Source organism: Hippopotamus amphibius, chromosome 11, assembly GCF_030028045.1.
Source record: "Hippopotamus amphibius kiboko isolate mHipAmp2 chromosome 11, mHipAmp2.hap2, whole genome shotgun sequence".
Lineage (NCBI taxonomy): Eukaryota > Metazoa > Chordata > Mammalia > Artiodactyla > Hippopotamidae > Hippopotamus > Hippopotamus amphibius.
This window is the reverse complement of record NC_080196.1, coordinates 71,555,880-71,579,091: the sequence shown is the minus strand read 5'-3', so window position 1 is coordinate 71,579,091 and position 23,212 is coordinate 71,555,880. Positions and strand designations below refer to the sequence as shown.

General features: G+C 46.1%; 1 protein-coding gene across 3 annotated transcripts in view; it reads right to left on the bottom strand.

The window, feature by feature from the left end:
* KCTD1 (potassium channel tetramerization domain containing 1) overlaps positions 1–22,207 on the bottom strand; it is an 87,632-nt gene extending 65,425 nt beyond the window's left edge. The window contains exon 1 of one of the 3 annotated variants that reach the window (XR_009048005.1): positions 19,779–21,885. Coding sequence is in view for 1 of the 3 variants with exons in the window: in XM_057699035.1 (XP_057555018.1) it covers positions 19,779–21,587 (1,809 nt within the window). In the remaining 2 variants the exon portion in view is untranslated. Of the gene's footprint in view, positions 1–19,778; positions 21,903–21,936 lie in introns of those variants that run through there. The other 2 variants (XM_057699036.1, XM_057699035.1) reach the window with 2 other exon arrangements.
* Positions 22,208–23,212: the final 1,005 nt, after the last annotated feature.

Sequence of the window (23,212 nt, the reverse complement as noted above, 5' to 3'; positions counted from 1 at the left end):
AGGGAAGGCAGGGCCCTTGTCAGTCTGATGGACAGTTGTGCTTTCCAGAGCCCACGCAGCACCTGCCTGTAGGTGTTTTAAGAGTACTTGAGAAATATGCAAATAATTTGTCTTTAAGCTCCACCCCCCAGGGCGGGGCCCTCCGTTTACAGAATCCTGGAGGCAGAAGACCAGTCTTCAGGAGCATTTTCCTCTGGGTGGGAAGAAAAACAGTCCAAGAATGCACAAAATTGTGAGGTAGCTGAATGTGAAGAGAGACTAGCAAGGAAGCAGCCCCTCCTTGACATTCCTGGGGGCCGGGTAGTAACTGGACAAGGGAGACCGTGCCTCGCGTGCACGATGCATCTCCTGGGGCCTCGATTCATGGGCTTCAGGAAATCCAGGGGGATCCTTCCAGTTCTGTGAGACTGTGGTCGAGACTGGTGTTTCCAAACAGGGGACCGTACATCTTCTTGCTTCTAAATAGTTCTGTGTGTTTTAGTGAGTATTAGGAAATACCACTAGCACATCTAACCTGTGATTTCATGGCTATTGCCACTGGGTTGAGTGTGAAATAGTCAACAGAAAAATACTAGGTAAATATGAACACTGGTGAGACGAGAAACATCAAAAGTCACAACGCCCTTGTGTTGTGACGTCAGAGTAGCGGTTCCCGCTTTACACACCCCACACCCCCACCCCGTCTCCTCCAAGGCATTCAGAGGGATGTTGGAAACCGAGGTGACCTGCGTAAAGCCTTGGAAATGGAAACACAACTGAAGATCAAGAAGCTTAATGCCCAGGGGCTCTTCTCTGAAGCATTGGTAGTTTCAGTGCAATAATCTCTGCACATTTTGGGATTTTTTTCCCAACAGTTTTCAAACCGCTGAATTGACAATGACCAGTTTCCCTAAGCTTTAAAGCAACATATTTTCTGTACAAAGTAGCAATGAATAAAAAGCAGAGCCCTGAATGCTAATGCTTTAACCCCTTAATCCCCAAACTACCTTTCTCCATCTTTTAAGGCTCTTGCTGCCAACACTGTTGCCAATACCTTTAAGAAGCACTGCTTCTCTACTTCTCCTCTGGCTCTTTAGAAACAAATCTACTCTGCAAGACTCAGGAGAAGCCCAGAACACTTCCTCAGCTGGCTGCCCTGTGGTGGTTTGGGAGGGTCAAGGGCGAATCTCTCTGCCCTCCTGGCCACCCCCCCAAAGAAAGAGGGAGGAAAAGAAAAATAACCTTCCTTGAAATGTTAACTACAGAGATCTTAAAAAGTAGGGCAGGGAATATTTAGAGAGAGAAGAATAAAGCCAGAATTACATGTCTTATTGCTTTAAAGTCATAATTCCAGGTCAGGGACTGAATTTTTCTTTTAGGTACAAAAGTACCCAAAACCCAAACAAAGCTGTTATTAAGGTTCTATCAAGATCTTCAGAAGGAGAGACTGAAAATCTAATTTTTACGTTTACATGGAAGAAGATGTCTGCAAACAAGCCAACAAACACACAGAAATACAGGGGCGGGTGGGATGAGCAGGCAGAGCACAGAGGATTTTTAGGGCAGTGAAACTCCTCCCTGTATGGTACTGCGTTTGTGCATGCATGTCACTGTACATTTGTCAAAACCCGCAGAATGTGTAACACCAGGAATGAGCCCTAATGTACACTATGAAGTTTGTGTGCTCAGGAGGTGTCAGTGGAGGGTTACCATGTATAACAACGTACCATTGATAGCGGGGCAGGCTGTACTGTGTGGGGACATGCTGTCTACCGGCACCCTCTGAATTTTCTCCTGTTTCCTTGGGCACCTAAAACTGCTCTAAAAAATAAAGTTTATCAATTAAGAAAAAACGAATTCAAAAAATTACACCTTGCAAATCACGGTAATTTTTTTCCCCCAGAAAAAAGGCCAGCAAATAGAAGCCTGAAATCTAGAAACTGTCTCTCTCTGCACACATGCATGATACTCAACATCAGTTAAAGTGATGCCAACAAGCGCCCATCTTCATTCTAAGAAACCTGAGATGCAGCACGTTCCCGTACAACTCATCCATTCCCTCTCTGGCCTGAGAAACATTTTCAGATAGTGTTCCTATTTTATCTAGCTTTCCTTTTGATAAAATCGGCCCCTACCTTGAATGTGCTCCTCCACTTTGTCACCGACTCAATTAAAACATAAAGGATGTTCTCCGGTTAAACGAGGAATGCCCCTGAAGTGGGAGCCTGTATCTTTTACAACCAGGATTCCAGACTCCCTGGGGAGCTTGGTGGTGGGACGAAGGAGGAGGGGCCTGTGAGGGCCGGCAGGGGAGGTGAGGCCGCAGTGTCATCAGAGTCTAACCTGGGTCGGTCAGTGTTTTCCTTCCGTGATTTTAGAGAAGTACATAAAATATTAACAAGACCACCCCAAACCAGCCACCCCATTTGCCCTTGATATCCTGACCACCCCCCCTGCCCCCACCCTTCCTGCTCTCTATCAACTCCTCCCATCAACATGTAAACACGTTCATGTGCCTCCATTGTTAAAAATATACAAAATCCCCCACAAACTGGTCTCCGGCCCCAGGTCCCTCTGGCTCCTGCTCTCCTGAACGTCGAACCGGAAAGCAGCCCGGCTGTTCCCCTTTCCTCACCTCTCTTCCCTCCCTTGGCACCCTCCATATGGCCTGTGCCCACTGCCCGTCACCCACAGAACTGCTCTGCAGAGATGTGCACCAGAGGATGTACACCACGGTCTCATCTTACTTGAAATCTCAGCTGCATTAACAAAACCCACCCCTCCCTCTGGTCCGGATACACTACACCCCACCAATGCCCTCCACAGCCCCCCACCCCGGCTATATGCCAGCCACCCCCTTCTCTGCCCTTCCACACAATATTCAAATTTCTTAGGGCTCTCTTTTATTCTCCAGTTAGGATTTCTTTCTAAGCAAAATAATCTGCCCCCAGTGGCTTCAATTAGCATCCACAAACTGGTGAACTTCCAAATTTTATCCTCCAGACAACTTTTGCCAGACCTGTTTATCTACCTGCTTACCCAACATTCCCCTCTGGTGTCCCATGAGCCTCTCAAATCCAACATCTCCAAAGCAGAGCTCACCATCTGACCCCAGGACTCCCCCCGCAGGGGCCCCCGTATCAACATGTAGCACCAGCATTCACCTGTCCATCACCTGAACTCCTGCTCCCCCAACACCAACTTCCATGTCCTGTGGAGTCCACCTCCCAAATACTTCTGGGAACCATCTACTACTTCTCCCCACACCTACTACTGCTATCTTAATCCTTGGACACCATCACCCCTCCTTTGCTCTAGTTCCTCTGCAACCCAAGGTCCACATTTCTCAACCAAAGAGAACTTGTTAACAAAACAAGACAAAATATAACAAAACAAAGCAAGGCAAAGAAGTTGAATCCTGTCCTCCTCTGCTTACAGCCCTTCCACAATTGCCCAGGCCACAGATAAAGTTTGGAACCTTTAACATGGTCTAGATGTCACCTCGCTGGAGCCGAACCCTTTAGCTCTCTCTCTCACTCCCTCTTCCCATCACTCTCTGCACAAAGCCCACAGACTTCCTTTCTATTCTGGAATATTCTGGAATGTACCATGCTCAGGCCTTTGCTCACACACCTCCCTCTACCACATCTCTCAGATCAAACTCCTTCTTCCCTTCTCTGTTCTCTCTACACCCCCCGAAGTGAAAACTAAGAGTAAATCCCAAGGAAGAATAAGAACCAAGAGAAATCGGTAAGTTGAAAAAAAAGCACCAAGAAGGAAAAACAGACAGGTTGGTTTATATCCCTTTATTAACTGTACCTTGCCCTCTCAGACAGTATTCTTTAAGTTTAAAAGAAAACGTAACCCAAGGAGATTGTGGCTATGCCAGAACAGATATGAGTTCCCAAATGGAATTAAACAACTGTGAGGGCTCTGATTTTATTTTCTATATCTGTGAACAATCAAAAAAGTGTCTGGAGTCCATGATCAAATCTCATAAAAGAAAAATGGGATTAGTGACAACAGTCATTGATATTTCCTAATACAGTATATGATATACCCTAATATTGATAGAATTAGCATAGGAGAGCAACAAGATGCAGAATAACCATAAAAGCCCAACTGTACAGACAGACAGACAGACAAGCATAAGGAACTTTTTTCCCTAAATGCAAATTAAAACACTGACCCCCTAAAGCTGGAGTTCCCTCCCTAAGAAATTCACAATTGTGCACTGCCAACTCTATAATTTGAGCAAATACTACATGTTGGATGATTCTAGGAAATCAAGTGGATTCCTTTGTAAAAGGGTTTCTCTTAGTTGCTATGGGGTTGGAGGTCAAGCCAGGGAAAGGCAGAGGAGAAACGAGGGCTCTGGGGAAAGGAAAAAAAGAAAGAAAAGAAAATCTGAGTAAGCCTAAGGTGGACAGGTGAACACTGGTTCAGCCCTAAAGCACAGAAGGGGCTGAAGCCCAAGTGTGGTAACCTCGGGGCAAGTCCAACTTCGTCCCACCCCCACCCTGATCCCCAGAGGGCAAGACTCACCACCCAGACCTGCACCTCTACTAAGACAGCATGGTTACCACCACCACATTGAACCTGGCTGCTGATTTATTTGATTGTATGTGATCCCCGTCATGTGTTAAGAAACCAACAGAAGAGAAGAAATTATATTTGCAACATATGCAGGATAGAACTTGACTTAATCTTCAGGGCACCGTCTTCATCATCTGACATTCAGAGGAGAGCACAGTGCCAGCCACACAGTAGGTGTGCCTCAAATATTTAAGGAAACGTGGGTTGTTGTTGTTTTTCCTTATGTGCCATTGGAGGAGCTTTTTATTTCTAACCTTTACAGCTGAAGAATTAGTTTTCATTTTTTCAAATGAGAGTAAAATATTTAGATCCGTTCTGCTCAAGGCTAGGTGGGCAAAGATTATAAATTAATTTACTGTTTTTAAATTATAATAATTTACTGTTATTACAAAATATTTTTATTCATTTCTACAAATACTTTTGAGCACCTAAAATGTGCCGACCACTGTGCCAGGCACTGAGCAGTGAGAAAAGGAAGCATCATCCTAGGAATGGTCTTTATGCAAAGGGTCCAATGAATAAAAATCCTGAAAATATTAACTCTCACTTCTAAAAATATTCGATTATTATTTTTTGAAGAGCTACTCTGCATACAGCATATAAAAACAACCTTAAATCAGAAAGAAAATTTCAACCACAAGTTGAGATACATTAAATCAGATATACTACTTTTTACATCACGTTAAGTCAGATATTGTAAAAAAGACACACATCCTTGAAACATAAATCCCAGCCAGAAACAGACACTAGAAAGTATACCAGCGTATGGTTAACTTTAAACAGCCTGACCCGATAACAGAATTCACACTGAGGACAAATAAGGGCTCCAAAACAGAATTCACTCAGTGTCTTTCAACTGCTATCTAGTTTACAAACATTAGATTTGTAAGTTTTTGGTTTGAAGACATTTTTGCCAGGGTGCGTAAGTTCTTAGGGCAGAAGGGATTCTCAAGGTCACCTGACCAGGTATTCCGGTAACGCCTGTCTCATCGAGAAGGGCTTCTCATAAATTGGTTTAGGTGACTTAGCCTGACTAACACCCAGTGAGGTGAGGGCAGGGACCAGCAGCCACACCAGGTGCTCTCACTCTCAAATGCTTATCCCACGATCCTTCAGCATCACAAATATGGACTGACAAGTGCCCACCCTGTTGATATTTTCTTTTGATTCCATTAATAATACCTTGCTTTCTGGTACAGGAGCAGGGAGAAAAGCACAGATTTTCTAACAGATGTTCTCAGTGAGGCAGTGTGGGGAAGTGAATCACCAAGAGAAAGACCCCAGTCCTTTGAAGGCATGGGAGGATCTTGCCCAGGATGGGAATCAACTGAATAAAGTCTAAATCACATCGTAAAGGTTACACATAACCTAGCAAGTGAGGAGAGGGGGTTTTGTTGACCAGGAAAGAGATTCTGAGCTTATAAATAAGGATTACCTCCCGACTCTGGATCAGATTCTGCTACGCACATCTCTGGGTTTCCGTATCCTCTTCCTGCCTAACAGGCTGAGGTGGTCAGATGTATTATCCACCCTGTGTTCTTAAGAAACGATGCTAACACCCGTTCTATACAGGTTACTGTCCTTCCCCTAACATTGGGTTGGCCAAAAAGTGCATCCGTGTTTTTCCGGAATATCTTACAGAAAATCTTCCCTGATAGCTTACGGAAAAACCCAAATGTACTTTTTGGCCAACCCAGTATCTTAATTTGGCAAGCTACAAGTCTGATTTAAAATTGCCCACCTGTAGCTGGAAGAGCGGATGCGGCCAGTCACAGGTCTGTCTGCTCTGGCCTCACGCAGAGCCTCATCTGTGATTAGTGAGCACACATGGTCCGTGTGTGTGGCCAGCTCCTGTGTGGGTGGGACTCAACTGATGGAGAGGGAGTAGCCGCCCAGTTTCTTCAGCCTATTTCAATGATACTTTTGTTCGTTTTAATGTCTGTCTCTCCCACTGAATGTCAAGTCTATAAGAAATGAGACCTTCCATCTTGCTCTTTACTGGGCTGTCTGTGGCTGGACATAGTAGGTACTCAATATTTGTTGATGAGAATTCCCTGGCAGTCCAGTGGTTAGGGCTCTGCGCTTTCGCTGTCGAGGACCCCAGTTTGACCCCTTGTCGGGAAAACAAGATCCCACCAAAAAAAAAAAAGTTAATATTTGTTGAATGAACCGTCAAGTGAGAGCCCTGGGATACAGCCCTGAGTTTGCCATTTACTAACTGAACTTCCTGGGGCAGGCTACTTAATCTCTCTAGATTGTTATGCAGATTGCATGGAATCATGTATGCTATTTATGGAAACGTGTGTTACACACATATGTGTTAGCTACTGGATGGATCATGGGGACGAATTCTTCAGGAATGACGTGTATCTTTGGTACCAGGCAATGTACTGAAGGCTAATAATCTAATTATAATTCATACTTCATGATGCAAAAAATATTTACTGACTTCATTTCTAAACATGTTGGTATAAACTAGATTAAGACTAAGATGTGAAATATTTGATGATTTATGTCACTTGACCAAGCACTTTATTTGCCACGTAGAAATAGAGTTAAAAGCATGACGTAGTCTCTCTTAAATTAGTACTTTGACACAAAGAGTGCCACTGTTCCATGTAATACATTGCCAGAAAGTTTCATATTCTTTATTGTAACTGGATAAGATCTTTTCTGGTTGTAAAGTGGCCATGAGAACACTTTTAAAACTATTATTTAAAAAAAACAAAAACAAAAAAACCTGCAATTCATCATCTGGTCACATGTATTATTTTTAATGATAAAAATTTAAAAGATCCCTGTCCCATATTCTATATGATTAAGATATTTTGTTTATTCAAATAAATTTAGAATATACTTTACTGGAATCACAACATTCTAATGAAAATTATAAATAAAAGAGATCCATTTCCACAAATTTATTGCTTATAAGCAAAAGAAATCAAATTGTGTATTTTTTAATGAGATGGATAATTTTATTGAACACTGAAGACAAACTGTCAATACTGTAAGTCATTTCAACCTTTTTCTGTTTAAGATCTACTTAAGTTAGTCCAAAATTAATCTGTTAAACATTTTATATATATTTAAATTATCCTCTTCATGGTATGAAAGAATAAGTTTGCGGATTTAATTTTATTTTTATATTTTAGTGAGTTACACATTGGCTCAAACAGGGGTACTTAGAATTTAACATGCATTTTTTTCTCTAAACTTTAAAGTTTTTATTATTTGCCTTTTGGTTATCGTTATTTTGTTCTTACCATAGATGTGGGTCCTCCAGCTGCTTTCTTTGCATATTTCCATTCTTTCACCTGTGTTTATAAATATTTTGTGGGGTTTTGTTTTTTAGATCCTCTGTCTTAGCTTTAAAAGAGAATACTGAGGATCAGCTGGAAATTGTATATAATCCTTCTACTTTTCCTCTAGCCTGTCAGTAATCTCTAACCCACTGAAATTTTTTAAAGCTATGAGCTATTGAGCACTCACTATGGGCTTTTACCGCTCACAACAGGAGTGCAGTCAGCCCTCCGTATCCATGGGTCCGCATCCACAGTTTCAACAAAACTGCAGATTGAAAATATTGGAAAAATCATTCCAGAAACTTCCAAAAGGCAAAACTTGAATTTGCCACACACGAGCAATTGTTTACATAACATTTACATTGTATTTATAATGTATTGTATTTATAACTACTTACATGGCATTTACGTGGTATTAGGTATTTTAAGTAACCTAGAGATGATTTAATGTATACGGTAGGGGGTGTGCAGGCTGCATGCAAATACTACACCATTTTATGTGAGGGACTTGAGCATCTGTGGGGGGTCCTAGGACCAATTCTCCAAGGACACAGAGGAACAAGTGGATTCCCATCTAACAGATGATGGGAAACTAAGTAACTCGCCCAAGGGTAATTCAGAGTTATCATTCTCTTAACTTTAACTTGGTCTCCCCTTCGGTAAATCTAATTAGAACTGATGCAGAATGTTGGTTTCGCTCCAAACGTCCAGTAATCTTGGAGGTGCCTTACTTACTTCCCTCCTCTTTACTTTTTGCAAAGTGACATGGGAGCAAAAAAAGGAACCTTGAAATCTTGTGTTAGCGGCTGTCGCGGGCCAAAGGGCTACACATCTGTGGTGGTCACTTCCCAGTGATGTTCCCGCAGGAAAAAGTTGGGTGACCCCAGGATGGCAGAGCCCGGGCAGCTCGCCTGTGCTGTCTGGGCAGGAGCTGGCAGCCAAGGGCAGCTGCGAGGAAAAGCCGCCGTGGGAAGCCTGTCATCCTGTGCCAAGAGGTAAAGCCTTGCCCCAGAAAGCGCCTTAGTCTTAATAAACATTTTCTATTTGTCAGGCACTTTATTGCCATCTTTATTGGTTCTTTTTACTGGTCAGAACTGCATCAGAACTGTGTTCACTTTTTGTTTTAATTAAGTGCTCTGGCCTTGGGGAGCTGGTCGTCAACTGCCCACCAGTCAGGGAACAGACAGGACCGTACAGCTCCCCGTGGGGGTTAGCCCTCAACCACTGCAGGAAGGGCTCCAAAAGCTTGGCTTCACAGTAAGGAAATATCCCCAGTCAGTCTGGCTAGAGCTGTCAGCCACCGACGTCTGCAGCGTGTGCTGGGCCATTCTATTTCACCCTAATCCAGAATGTTCCCTTGGATTTTCCTGAAACACCAAAAGCACGAAAATCACGTTAAGACCTTTAGTTTTCAAAAGACACATCCATCCACATACTTGTGCTTCAATGTCCTTCTTTCTTTTCTTCCTTCCTTCCTTCCTTTCTTTCTTTCATACATAACTATACTGCTTTTATAATGTCAGCTAGGGAATTCCCTGGTGATCCAGTGGTTAGGGCTCCGTGCTCGTAACTGCTGAGGGCGCAGACTCAATCCCTGGTTGGGGAAGTAAGATGCTGAAAGCCCCTTGGTCCAGCGAAAAAAACCCCAAACAAAACAAAACAAAACAAAAAGATACTTCAGCTATAAATGACAGCCCCCAAAGTAGCAGTGTATAAAAGGCCTGGACCTGGACTTTGAACTTGAGAAATTGCCTAACCTCTCTGAGGGTCAGTTTTTCTCATCTGTAGGATGCGTATAATCACAGTTCCTACCCTCCCCCTTCAGTGTGCTGATATTGTGTGTACAGAGTATCACAGGAGTTACACACATCAGGGTTTATCCTTCGGGTTACTTGTCTGCCTCCCCTATGAGACTGAGTCCTCCCAGGACAAGGAATTTATCTGTGTTCACACCACCTGTCTAACCTAGTACCTGACACTACAAACAGCCCTACAAAGCTTCCTTAGAATGAAATCCCTTACAAGAAAGCCCTCTGCAAACTGTAAAGCACTATTCTCATGTACCTTAATAACTGATTATTCATTGTATGGTCCTAGACTTGAGATGTGAAAGAAATACTGCTGGGTACCAAAGGAGCTAGACTTCAATAACTGTAAGACCTGGAATTGAAATGTAAGCTAGGACACAGTACCAGTTCTGAAGTTCTTTGGGTTATCACACATTCACTCTTAAAACCCGTGGATTAACACAGGGAAAACACTTAGAGGGGTGGATATAGAGAGAGATGTGGCAGCCTACTTCGTGCTGGGACATCTAAAACAGTAGTGTATTAAAATAAGGCTTTCCCAAGACAGCTCAATGTCACAGCAACGAAAAGGCTTACATTTTGACAAGGCAAGATTTTATTTCTTCTGAGTGTTTACACTTTCTCCTCACACGCTTATAAGGCTTAAATGTTTAGTCTTTCAGTTTGGTCAGGCCACCTTTGGTCCCATTTCTTAGAAAGTAATACACAGTGTTTACTCCCCAGGCTTTCCTCATGAACAGTCATTAGATGGCATGAGAGCCCCGTCCTCTCCACCAGGTCCGCCTTCTCACTTGCCCCAGGTATTCCCACTGGTGTTTCTCCCGTGTCTTCTCTTAACTACTTCTAAGTTATTCTTTACCTCCAAATTCCTGCCCTTGCACACAGTAAGGGCTCAATAAATGAATCCTATTTTCAGAGTTTTTCTGTATAGCAGTGTCCTTCATACTGACTTTTCTTAGATCATCACTCACACTCCAAGAGGTGATTCTAAAATACATCACTTGAGATAGTAGTCAAATGCTATGAATAGGATCTAGAATTCCACAATCCTCTCCATAAGTTTTGAAAAATAAACCTGAGAAACATACCTGGAACTCTACCACCCCCCCCCCCTTATAAAATAATCCTGAAAATAGGGAAATCACCAGCACTATGAATATCCTACTGTTAATTATAAAAATTCAACGTGTGAATGAACACCACGTTGAGAAGAAAAGAAAATGAAGCTAGCGGAATCTGTTTTCTAACATTCTTGTAACACTTTCACTCAGGTCTGTGTGTTTCTGCAGCAACATGTTTTCCACTGAAAAATAAATATTCTGCCAGTCTCTTTTTTTTTTCTGGAATACAAAACAATGAGATATTTGTTCACGATGGAAAGAAAATATCTAAAATCTATTTATATATAGTCTTTTCAGAAAAAAAGTCACAAAATGGAAACCAACATTTCAGATGAACTGGCTTAAGGAAAGTAATAGAATTATTAATTAAAGTTATTAATAATTAAATTAATATAATTCTAACCCCCACGAACTTATACTATGGGACTATGCTGGTTGAATACTGTGATTATTTGAAGAGCAAACTAAATTAGACGTAATAGATCCCTACATCGTCACAGCAATCATTTCTATCTTATAAAAGCACTCTCTCTGTCAAACTAAAAACAAGTCAGAAGAGGTCATTAACTGGTCAGAGATGCTACACCAGAACACCAACCAATTACCTGGATTCTGCAGTCTATTCAAAGCATACGTTAGTACACATCAACTTTAAGTAAAACTTCTATTGATTTTATATAGTCTTCAAGACAGAAGTCAAGAATTAGAAAGTTATAATCCAATGAGGCCATTAGGGAAATGCAAACAATATAACAGAAGATTTGGCCAAATACAGGCCCTACTTCTAGAATATTGGAATTAAAATTTCCAAAAGTTATTACCATAACGACCTTCATAATGTTTTAAGAATCCCAGTATTATGACTGCTCCCCTAATCCAAACCATTCCAAATAAAATTTGCTCTCTTGTGAAAAGCTGTCGCTCTCCTTCTAAGCCAATTTTTGTGAATCCCCTGAAGCTTGGGCAGCAATTATGCCCCTCAGAGAGAGCGCCTCCTACCCCCTCTAGCAGTGGGAAGGGTCGGCAAAACAAACTTAGAAGAAGGTGTGGGGATAAATCTCGAAGAAAAGTAGAGGGGAGAAAAACTGGCTTTGGTGGAAAGCGTTCACCCGGATGGACTGTCCGAGGTGACAATGAGAGGGAGGGGGCCTGGGTGAGCCACAGTGCCAGAGGCCTCCTGAGGTTGCCAGTCTCCTAGGAGACCAGAGGGGGTGCTACTGGCCTGAGGTAATAGACACCCCAGAAGGAGACAGGCAGAAAGGCCCTGCACAGCATCTGGACGAGCTATTCACAAGAGAGACACTGAAGACTGGGACTTTATCAGCAACATCAGCCATTTTTCGTATGTCAAACATTCTGTGCTAAGATAACAAAATGACAGAAAATGTTCATGGAGCACTCCTGTTTTAAGCACTATTTAAACAGTAATTCATTTAACGCTGATGACCCTAGAAGGTGAGTATGACCACTGTTCCCATCTGACTCCGGAGGAAACTCAAGCACAGGTTGGTTCTGGGCAGAGCTGAGTTCTGGCCCCAGCAGTCTGGCCCTAGATTCTACTCTTAATGTGTTCTATGTGATGGGGCTTCTCAAAAGAGGCTGATACTGTCCCCAAACTTGGCAGAGGCTGGGACCACAAAGAGCAAAATGGAAGCATGTTAAGTACTGGAAATATTCTTCTGTGTTCCCACTTTTTTTTTTGCTGCATTTTAGCAAATTTTCTCAAGTTGCTCTAGGAAAGCACCTAAGTTAAGGCAGTGATATGAATCTAATGCTATATAATCTTTTCTTTACTGGATTCTTTTATTTGAACAGTTAAGAATTTTGGAATCAACAGACCATGGATTTAAAAGCACAGACTCTGGAATCGGACAGTCCAGGACTCAAATCCCAGCATCGTCACTAGCTAGCGGCTGGACCATCAGTAAATTAAGTCAACGGTGATTAACCTTAGATTCCTCCTTTGTAAGATGGAAATATTAAGCACAATTCCTTGAAGGACTGTGTGAAGATTAAATGAGACCAAGCAGCCCACTGCTCCTGAGTGATGCAGAAGCTGCCAGTGGGGGGACCACTTTAAACCCCTTGGTCTGTCTTGGCTATTATTCATGATGACACTCCACTTCCTAACCACAGAGTCAGTTAGAGGTTGAGACAGTTGACATCAGACTGCAAGGAGGGACTCACGTTTGTCTCTGGACTGCAGCCCAGTGAGATGGCAGCCTTGTGGCCCCACAGTCCCTCCTTTCACTCCTGCTTGGATCTGGTCCAAATGTCCACTCGCTGACCCATAACAGCGAAGAAGCCAGCATGGTGAAACAGTTCTCATTTGTAAGTTCCTTAAAAACTACATGGCAGGGACTTCCATGGCGGTCCAGTGGTTAAGACTCCACGCTTCCAATGCAGGGGACACGGGTTTGATCCCTGGTTGGGGAACTAAGATCCCGCGTGCTGCACCACGGCCAAAAAAAAAAAAAAAAAAAAAAAACCACCAAAACAAAAACTACATGGCAAAAGCCACAGCAAGTTTAGGTATCGGAACTAATCCACAAACTCAAGAAACGTGGTGGAAAAGAGCCCTCATGGGACCTGGTGCTATAAATAATAGTTCCTGTTCTCTTGTGTTGAGAGAGAAAGGATGGGGACTGAGTGGCGAGACCCTGGACTGAATCAGGTGAGTTAACCTGAACTGGGGATGTGTAGTAAAACTAGAAATCAATAATTACAAGCTTCCAAACTAGTCTTGACATTCGGTAACCAAATTACTCACAAAGGAAACAACACAACTTCGTCATTCTCCAGCATTCCTTTCCTAATTCCTCTCCTTTTTTCCCAGAAGCCTACAGCCTAACACTCCCTTAAATCTGTCAGCCCTTTGCAGGTAGCACATTTTTGCCTCCTTCCTTACAGACCAGATCAAACAGCCCATCTGCAGGGTTCACTGCCAGGTGATCAGGGGAAAGCTGTAATTCAGGGTGTGAAGGAGTCTAGATACTCCCAGGAAAGGCTTGCATTACAAAGATGATTTTCAAATGTCTATACTCGGGTAGAGATGGGGCTGGTGATGGGGGAAGAACTGAGCGGCCCTGGTGGGTGCCCGGGAGTTCCCTCCAAGGTCTCCCCAGGTTCCTGCAGTTCCCAGGGTTCCAGAAAGGGACTTGACATAGGAGACCTTTACACCCCACCCCCACCCCAGCTCCTTCACACCTTTGGGACTTCCCTGTACTCCCACCCACCCCCCATATTAAAAACAACTGAACTCACTGCCTGGAGGGCCCACAAGAGCTGAACTGTTTCTAACTGCTAAGCACAAATCACAAATCTCAGAAAGTAGAGGCTTTCCAGAAAAAGGTAGTTCCCACTGGGGTTTGCAAAGCAGCCCAAGAGCAAATTGCTATGATGAAAACTCCAATTAAAGCTCAGACACTCTGGCCTTCCGATACTGGAGGGTGTTTCCCATTTCCATTCATTTTCAAAACTCTGTGACCCAAGACTTGGACTAACTTAGGATATGATATGAATAAAAAAAAAAAGAGGCACTAAGGAAAGTCTGCTGACAGATATAAATGCATCTTTTTTATGGAAAAAGGAAAGGCTCCGTCAGATTGTTATCGCATAAGCTGAAAAGAAGAAAATCTGACTTAAAAGTGTTGAACAGAAAGACATGGAGAATTACTGAAAACCTAAAACACGTCTACTGAGGTTGGGCCTCCTGTAGTCCAAGGGGATGTTCGGGGGTCTGTTTTCTAGTTCACAGTCACTGGCGCTAAGTAATACCCCCTCACATGCAGGTTCAGTCTCAGCCCAGAGCCCATGCTTTAGCGAGATATCTTGAATGGCTAAAAGACCCGCTAATTTCTAGACCATACAGAAGCTCATTCTCTGTTATAAAGACTCGACACCATTCAGGGACCACCCTCTCTCTCATAGCAGAAGAGCAGCCAAAGAGAAACTTTCATAAATCTGGAAACCCGAAGGGCCTAAAACTTTACAAGTTCACCTGTTTCTCTGGTGATGTTCACGCATCAAGCAGGGAATCACTTCAGCTTGGAAGCCCGTGGTCCTCTGCACACCCTGACCGAGGGCAAAAACGGAACCCGGCTCCTCTCAGCAGCACTTAGCAGGTAACAAGAGGTTCAGGTAACAATGGCTGAGCTAAGGGACTTCCCTGGCGGTCCAGTGGTTAAGATTCCAAGCTTCCATTACCGGCGGCAGGGGTTTGATCCCTGGTCAGGGAACTAAGATCCCGCATGCCCCGCGGTGTGGCCAAGAAAACAACAACAACAACAACAACAACAAAAAGTAATGGTGGAGCTGAATTCAGCATCTTTAGAATATCACAAGTGTTAAATAAAAACGTTCATCAGCACAATGTTTCAAATGCTAAAGCTTCGTTTTCTTGCATTTTCATTTATCAAAGTCAAGCAATTAATTCCCACTACCCTATCTCCTATCTAATTTCTCCAAAGAAGTCTTTCAAATGGCATCCTGACTACCTGGTACAATGCAGTGAATGAGCAACCAAGAGAAGTAAAATAGGTTCTAGAAATAAAAGTTCTAGACTACTAGTCTATATGTTTGGTCCTAAGGTTTTCAACACAGGTAACCACAAAGCAACTCTTAAATGGATTTTGCTTTTGACATGGCAGTGGAGATACCGAACTATAACTTGAAACAACTTTTTATTAAATCACTGAAGTGGAGCTTTGACTGGCCTAATAAATCAAGGTGAAAACCTAAGAGGTCTCACATACAACTCACAGTCCTATTTGAAGAAGGGGCTCTTCTTGCTTGAAATCCATCTACACTGACAAGAGGATGGCCTTTTAGGTGACATTTGTTAGGGGAACCAGATTTTAAATCAGGGTTTCCATTTGAGATGAATGGCATCCACTGTTCTCCTATGGGAGCAAATACTTTATTTCTTGGATCAGATTTTATAGTGAGCTGACATATATGTAGATATCAATTTAAAGTAATACACCTGAGTACTCACTGCAATACTAATATGCAAGAGTAAAACTACAGATTTCTTTCCCAAATAACTGTTGCAAAACATTGACTGCATCACCTTTTAACTTTATTTTAATCTCGTTTTAATATTTAATGAGGCCACAATCTTGCCAATAAGACTACTTGCCAAGTGGAAATGATTAGTTTATAAAGACTCCTGGTACCAAAGTCAACATAGTAGGTGCTCAGTAATTGTTTCCTGAATGAATAAGGTTCTACACTTATGTTAATGCCATTTAGTTTCTTCACCAATTTGAACTTTTTATAAAGGAGAGCAAACATTCCTGCATCAGAAAAAGAATACAGCCACAAAGTATTATTAAACATCAGGAAAATATCCATTTTAAATGAGGTGGTTAATCCTAGTCTCTCCAGATAACCTACAATTGCCAAAGCTGTTCAACACACTCTCCTGTCACATTTACAGAAGTTTGATTCCATCTTTAAGGGAAAAAAAAAAAAAGAGTATCCCTCCTACCTACTCTCCAAATTCAAAATAAGACTTTGGTGATTATTTCAATAATACATAAAATGCATGTTTTTTCTAGTAAGTAGATAGAATGAATGCTCCTCCCTTCCCACATGACAGCACCTGAATGAAGACTGGTTTCTCAAGTGCTATCAGCATCTGGCTTCTTCAAAGGCAAGGTCATGAACCACTGGGTGCGCCCCACAGGGAAGCTGCTCTAATTTTCAGCTTGGAGTCTCTAAGGACAGACTCTGGCCCCTAGTGAAGTTGATGAAACAGAAACACTGGGCGTGCATCACCAAACCCAGAATCTTTCCACTAATAGATTTCCTACTTACAAAATCCCTTAAAAGTATTTCTGGAAGTAATCTGGGTTAGGGTCAAGTAACTCCAACTGAAGACATCTCTGTCACAAGCTTACGAATGCTGCCAAGTGTATTTTAGGGAGCTAATTTCCACATGTTTGTTTGGTACCCGAGAGAAGTACAGTTCATCAAAACTTTAGCAACAAAACTATGATATTTCAGATCTAAACTCCTCCTAGTATTCTCTTTTCTGTAAATGATAAAGACTAACGTTACAGATCTCCATCGTCCCATCTAGGCTGAAGTATTGTTGACTGAGGCAGGAAAAATGCTGCATTTTCACGCAAAGAGAACAGCTATGAAGAGGCAGGATATGGGAGTGCTAAGCCTTTAAATATGTACCATGTAATCTCCACCTGGGAGTTAGGAAATTGTACCAGTAACTGGATCATCTTAGATCACAACAGCCTTGGGGGGGGGGGGGGGGACGGGGGGACGGGGCGGGGGGGGGGGGGACGGGGGGGGGACGGACTAAAGCTATCCCTTACTTTGAACACAGACATTCAAGAGAATTAAAGAGTGAACTAGTTAAGGCAACCAACACAACTACCAAGCCCCCCACCCCTTACACAATCAACCAAAGCTAGGCACTTCATGGGTAAAAAAAAAAATCACAAATTCCATAATCTTCATTAATCCTTGAGTGCATTCATTTTTCAACCAATCCCATAAGTGATACACTTATACGAACACCCTCAAGAAGTAAAAAGAGTAAATGCATTTATAATAATAGGTTCTTCATTTTTTGAGAAACTTGTAATGTTAGAAAAGAATCAAACATCAAGGTGTGACTGTGTTATCAAGAGGTCCTTAGTGGAATTCAGTGTGACTCCACTTGATAAAGTCTAGTTGGTATTAAGGTTAGACAGCCTACGTTTATAATTAAGTAATAATGACTGAAGCTCAAGGTACACAGAGCATTTCCTGGGGATTAATGACCAGCCAGAGGAGTTGCCGACCTAAAGCAATGCCTCGGGCCAGTAACCCCTGCCAGTCATTAATCGCCAGGAAATGCCCTGAACCTCAACAGTGATTTTAGTAAATACAGGAGGAACAAGTTTAATATCAGCCTTGTTCTTAAACTAAACATGTTTCATACTTAGAATGCTCAGACTTCATAAAGTGAGTTCTATAGGAGTTACTAAAGAGTTCCCTTAACGTTGATAAAAAATTTTTTTTATTCTAACATTAGTGAAAGCAGAGAGAGCAACTCTTTGTAGTGTTTTACTGCAAGGGACTTGGCTAAGCTACTGTTTCAGAGGCATAATGATAACATAACCAACACATGGACGCTCAAATCTATATTTAACCTGGGAGTTACCTGACAATAACTCAAAAATAGAAGAATCAGTGTTCAGGTTTATAGAAATGATTGATCTCACTCAGTTAAAATAAAAGACCGTGAGAGCGTGACTGCAATTCTTAGAACAAAACCAAACCAACTAAACAAACCTCTAATCTTGCGTGGATCTTAAAGTCATTATTCTATGTGACACTGGTGTCAAGAAACCAGGAGACAGATGCCAGGGGACAAACTGCTTCATTGTTATTTCAAGCAGATAGATACTTTAATAAACTCTCTTAGGCTTTTAACTCTTAATTAATCAGGTGCTACTTGAAACCAGGACATTTTAAAGGTTTTTACTTTATCGGAAGAATGTGATCATTTATTTCTGCTTTCAAAGAAAAAGCAAACCTAAATTCTCCAAAGAGGAGAAAGAACTCTCCTCTCCATGCTTACAACTCTCTACAACCACCTCCTGGTCTGTCAGAAACTGCTGTGCATGATACAAGCACAGAAAGACACACAGCCTCTGGGTCTTGCGTATTTTAGAGAACTCTGGTGTTTATAGTACCATTCACAGCCCCTTTCTCCGTTGGCCTTGAGGCTTGCTGATTAGCTGGTAAACGTTTGAAAGGGTCAGTCTGTCCAGAACTGGAATTTCCACTTTGGAAAAAGCACAGAGGTACCTGACATCTGTTCCTTGAAAGGCCTGCACTACACTTCCAAACTTAGAGCTGAAATTCTTACTTCTGCTTGATGGCAGGGAAGGCAAAGTTGTAAAACCCCCAGTGGCTACTCCTGCCTGTAGAGCAGACTCCCCAAGGATCTCTGCTTTCTGGCTCCTACAGCACAGTATCCAAAAGATGAATCTAGGTTTAATAATATGAATATATTCCTCTAGGAAAAAATGACAAGCATCCAATTGAACCCCCAATCTCAACCTAGGATTCTAAGTGCTTAGAATTAAATAATTTTAGTGTTAAAACAGTTCCCTTATCTTCGTTGAGGATATTGAAGCCCAAAGAGGTGAACTGATTTGCCCAAGGTGGCTCAGCTCCTGCGCTAGCACTCTTACTTTGGTGTTCTTTCCACTCTACTGTGCTCTTATCTTCCCACCACCTGCCCGCCCCTTAGACAGAGAGCTCCATGGTGCTAGGAAAGACAGAAATGTTTCAGTGCCCACACTGCTGGGCACCACAGGGCACGCTCCAACTGGGGGCCTGGTTGGCAGTGCAGATACTACCTTTCCATAACTTTAACAAGTGACTTTAGTTTATGAAAACATCCCAAATGTTGCTTTACATTCAACTACACCTTACAGTATAAACTGGCACTCAACTGCCAGTCTCTCCAAAACCCTCCCCCTTACAGGAAGTGGGATTGGCATGTTTTCATTTTTAATAATTTGTAACTGTTCTTCTACCTTCATAAGTTAGGGTGAATATGTATTTTAATGGTTACTTTAGTCAAAGATATTTTAAGTAACTGCTTCATTTATATGCACAGTATTCCTGCACTCTTTGTCTTACAAAACTCAGGCATTTAATGGAGATAGGCTGCGAGGGCTGAGCTGACCCTTTTGTTCTCCGAACTTTGACGTTTTCAGCGTTACTGTGCACCGCTGACTATCAGGTAGCTCGCCCTCTCACAGGCTTTAAGGTTAGGTGTAAACTGTCCTGAAAAGCATCAAGAGAGTTAAGCTTCTAAGGGTGAAATCAAATCCGACTCAGCATATTTGCTACTTTGAAAATCTTCCCCCCAACCCAGACCTGCGTTAGCACAAGTTAGTCTCGAAGTGGTACCAGAGAAACATTTCATGCATAGAGTTTGGTTTGGTTACCTGGGTGGGGGAAACAATAGCAGGTGAAACTACTGTGGGAGAATTGGTGCTTCTGTGCCCATTGGCTTCTGGAAGAAGAGGCAGGGGGTCGTGTTTCACGGAAACCACCACCACCGCATCCACAGGCTCCGAGGAGGGGCGGATACAAAGTCTTTTAGGGGAAGAGGGGCCGCAGACTTCCCCGGACCCGAACACAGACTCGTACAGCGCGCGCTTGGGCGCAGCCTCCGATTTCACGTCGGGCCCGACCTGGCTGTCTCTGGGGAGGATATAGGTGTTCCCCAGCGCGGGCGGCTGGGGGCGGTGGTGGTGGGAGGGATGGGTGGGGGGGTGGTGGGAGTGGTGGCGAGCCGCCCCGTTCAGAGCCTCGGCGTAGCAGCCCTGCGGGGCGGGTGAGCCCAGTTTGGTGCCGATGCCCGCGATGCTGTTGAGCGTGGCGATGGAGACGGCGCCGATGCAGTGGTTGGTGTAGGTCTTGGAGAGCTTGGCCGCCTTGGAGAGCATCTGCATCCTGGTGCCCAGCAAGTTCTTGCCGATGGCTTTGTTCTCGTACCAGGTCACATCGCCCTCGCTGCAGTGGTCCCGGGGCCGCTGGAAGAACGCCTTGCAGAGGGGGTTGCGCTTCGACAGGTACTTGACGAAGCTGGCGTAGGGGCAGAACTCGGTGCCCGTCTCGTACATGCGCGGCAAGTTCTCCTCGTCGCTGCTCTCGGCGCGCTTCTTGCTCCACGACGACGAGCGCGACTTGTGGTAGGGCCCAAGGGACTTGAAGTAGACGAACTTGCGGCCGTCCTCGTCCATGGCCAGCCCGAAGGAGTCCTCCTCCAGCTCGCGCTGGTTCTCGCGGCCGCGCGTGCAGAAGTACATGCACGTCTCGAACCAGACCTTGTTGAGCAGCCCGAAGGGCGTGCTGGTGCTGAAGACGCTGGAGGTGTAGAGCTTGCGCAGGTCGGCGCGCGTGATGGCTTGCTTCTGCACCACCGGCCCGGCGCCCTGCTCCTCGAGCTTGCGGATGACCGCGGCCAGCGTCAGGTTAGCGCTGCGCAGCTCGGGGTCCTTGGTGAGGTCGAGCGTGCGGCAGTACGGGGGCTCGTTGAGGTAGCGGTTGAGGGAGCTGCGGATGCTGATGAGCGACGACTTGCTGTAGAGCTGGCCGCTCTTGGAGCGGGCCTCGGCGTAGAAGGAGCGCAGCACGCGGCACAGCGCCCCCTTGTCCATGGTCTCGAAGTCCGGGCTCTGCGCCTTCTCGCTCAGGTACTCCCGGAAGATGCGCACGGCGTAGCGGGTGGCCAGCCGGGTGTTCTCGCTCAGCCGGGCCCGCTCGGGGCGCTGCAGCACGTCGGGGTCCAGCTCGGCGCCGTCCCCGGGCGGCCCGCCGCGGGCCCGGGGCGCCAGCAGTCGCGGTGGCGCCTCGGGCTCCAGCGCGGCGCCCTGGTCCATATGGATCATATGGACCGGCTCGGGCTCCAGCTCCTCCCCAGCCGAGTCCTCGGGCTCCAGGCGCTCGTCCCAGTCCAGCCCCATCTCTTCCTCCTCCTCCTCTTCTTCCTCCTCCTCCAGCCCCCCACCTCCGTCCTCCTCCTCGTCCCCCGTTATCTGCACCTCCTGGATCTCGTCCTCCTCCTCCTCGTCCTCCTCCTCCTCGCCCGCGCTGCAGTAGTGCGGGCGGCCGTGGCGGCGGCCTCGGCCCCCCGCACCGCGCTCGCCCTCGCCCCGCTCCCCATTGTTCTCGGCGGCGGCGGCGGCGGCGGCGCTGGCGCTGCCGCCCGCGCTGGTGTTACAGTCCCCGCTGCCAGGCATTCTCGCCATATTGCCGTCTCTCTGCCAGTCCTCGGGCAGGGCGCATGCGCTATATTGGACCGCAGCGCTGAGCGCTTTTGTGTTTAATGACCTTCAGCTACCGGGAGGCAAAGCCGGGCTCTTAAAGGAGCCGCGCTCCAATTGTCAGTTCGGAGCGCCGCTCCGGAGAGGGGCAGCGGCGCGCAGGGGATGGAGGGGTAGGGAGGCGGGGGTAAATTAGGCAGGGAGAGCGTAAGGACCGAGGCTGGCTGGACCCTCTTCCTCCCCCACCCCGCTCCCCACTCCGAAGAAAACTTTGAAGGGAAGAAAAGGAAGGGGAGGGAGAGCTGTCGGTGGGGGTGAAACACTCCCAACTTACCCTCTGGCGGAGTGGCGCGCGGGCCCGGGCGGGAGAGAGGGAGGGCCGGCGGGAGGGCGGGGCGGTCTCGCTTCTCTAAGTAATGCCCGAGGAGCAGTGCCCCTTCCACCGCCCCCTCATCGCCCCCCGGAGCCGGGGGTTCAGGGAGGCGATTGCACCGGGCGGGCCGCGATGCTGCTTCGAGAAGCCCGTGTCTGGGGCCGCCCGGAGCGGAGCGGAGCAGGCAGGTTAATGAGCAGGGTGGAGGAGGCACGGCGAAGCCCCGCACCCTCTCTGCGCCCGCGGCCAGGGCGCAGCGGGCGAGGCTTGGGAGAGGGATGGGGCTGGCGGCAGCGGCGGCTCCCCCACCTACTTGCTGGGGGCGAGGCGCGGGGGCCTGGGGCCAGCCGCAAGGCTTCCAGCTCCCTTTCCGACTCTTGCAAAGGAGCGAAACACGCCCCAAGTCAGCCTCATCCCTTTCGACTTTTCCAACAGCCACTTTTAAGCTGTCATTAAAGACCTGGGGCGCTCCCCGTAGGTCTGGGGCAAGTCCGCGCCGGTCCAGCCAGCCTGGGGAAGGAGTGAGGAAGAAAGACTGGGAGGGGCGGGTGGGAGGGGAGACGCGGGGAGAGGCGCTCGGGACCCCAGGGACCCTTCCCCACCCTCCCAGGCCACCGCCCTCCTGCCTCCGAGCAAAGTAACACAACTCCCTCCGGCGAGGCGCTCCACCTGGTCGGAGCGAGCAATGCCGGTCCCTAAGACACGTCGGGCAGGAGGGCGGAAAAAGTGAACTTGGGTCCCGGCCGCCCCCGCCGCCGCCACAATTCTGGCAGTAGGGATCCTGAGCGTGCTCTTGTTCCAAGTTTGCCAACCGCCATTCGTTCGCCCTCGGGGCTGCGCTGCCTTTGGCGCGCGGGGGCGGGCACCTCTGAAACTGGAAAGGCGGCCAAAGGGCTCGCCGGGTCCCGCTTTCCCATCGGAGACACTGTCCCACTTCCAGCCAAACGTCCGCCCCCGGCGCGCCCAGGCTCCGGGCACGTTCTCGTCACCGCCTCCAGGTCTCCAGCCCCAGGGGCACCGCCCCCAGAGCCGCAGGAGACCTCGGCTGATTTCTTTGGGTGCACAGCCCCGGCCACCTCCGGATATCGCACTGCATTCTAACTTTCTCCTCCTCGGGCAGCCTGAGGGTCCCCCTGGCGCGCCAGTCAACTCCAAGTCCCAGGGACTAGGGCAACCGACAGAGTCAGGTCCCAGAAGTGCGCGGCCCAGGCCGGCCCGCCTGTGAGACAGCCTCGCC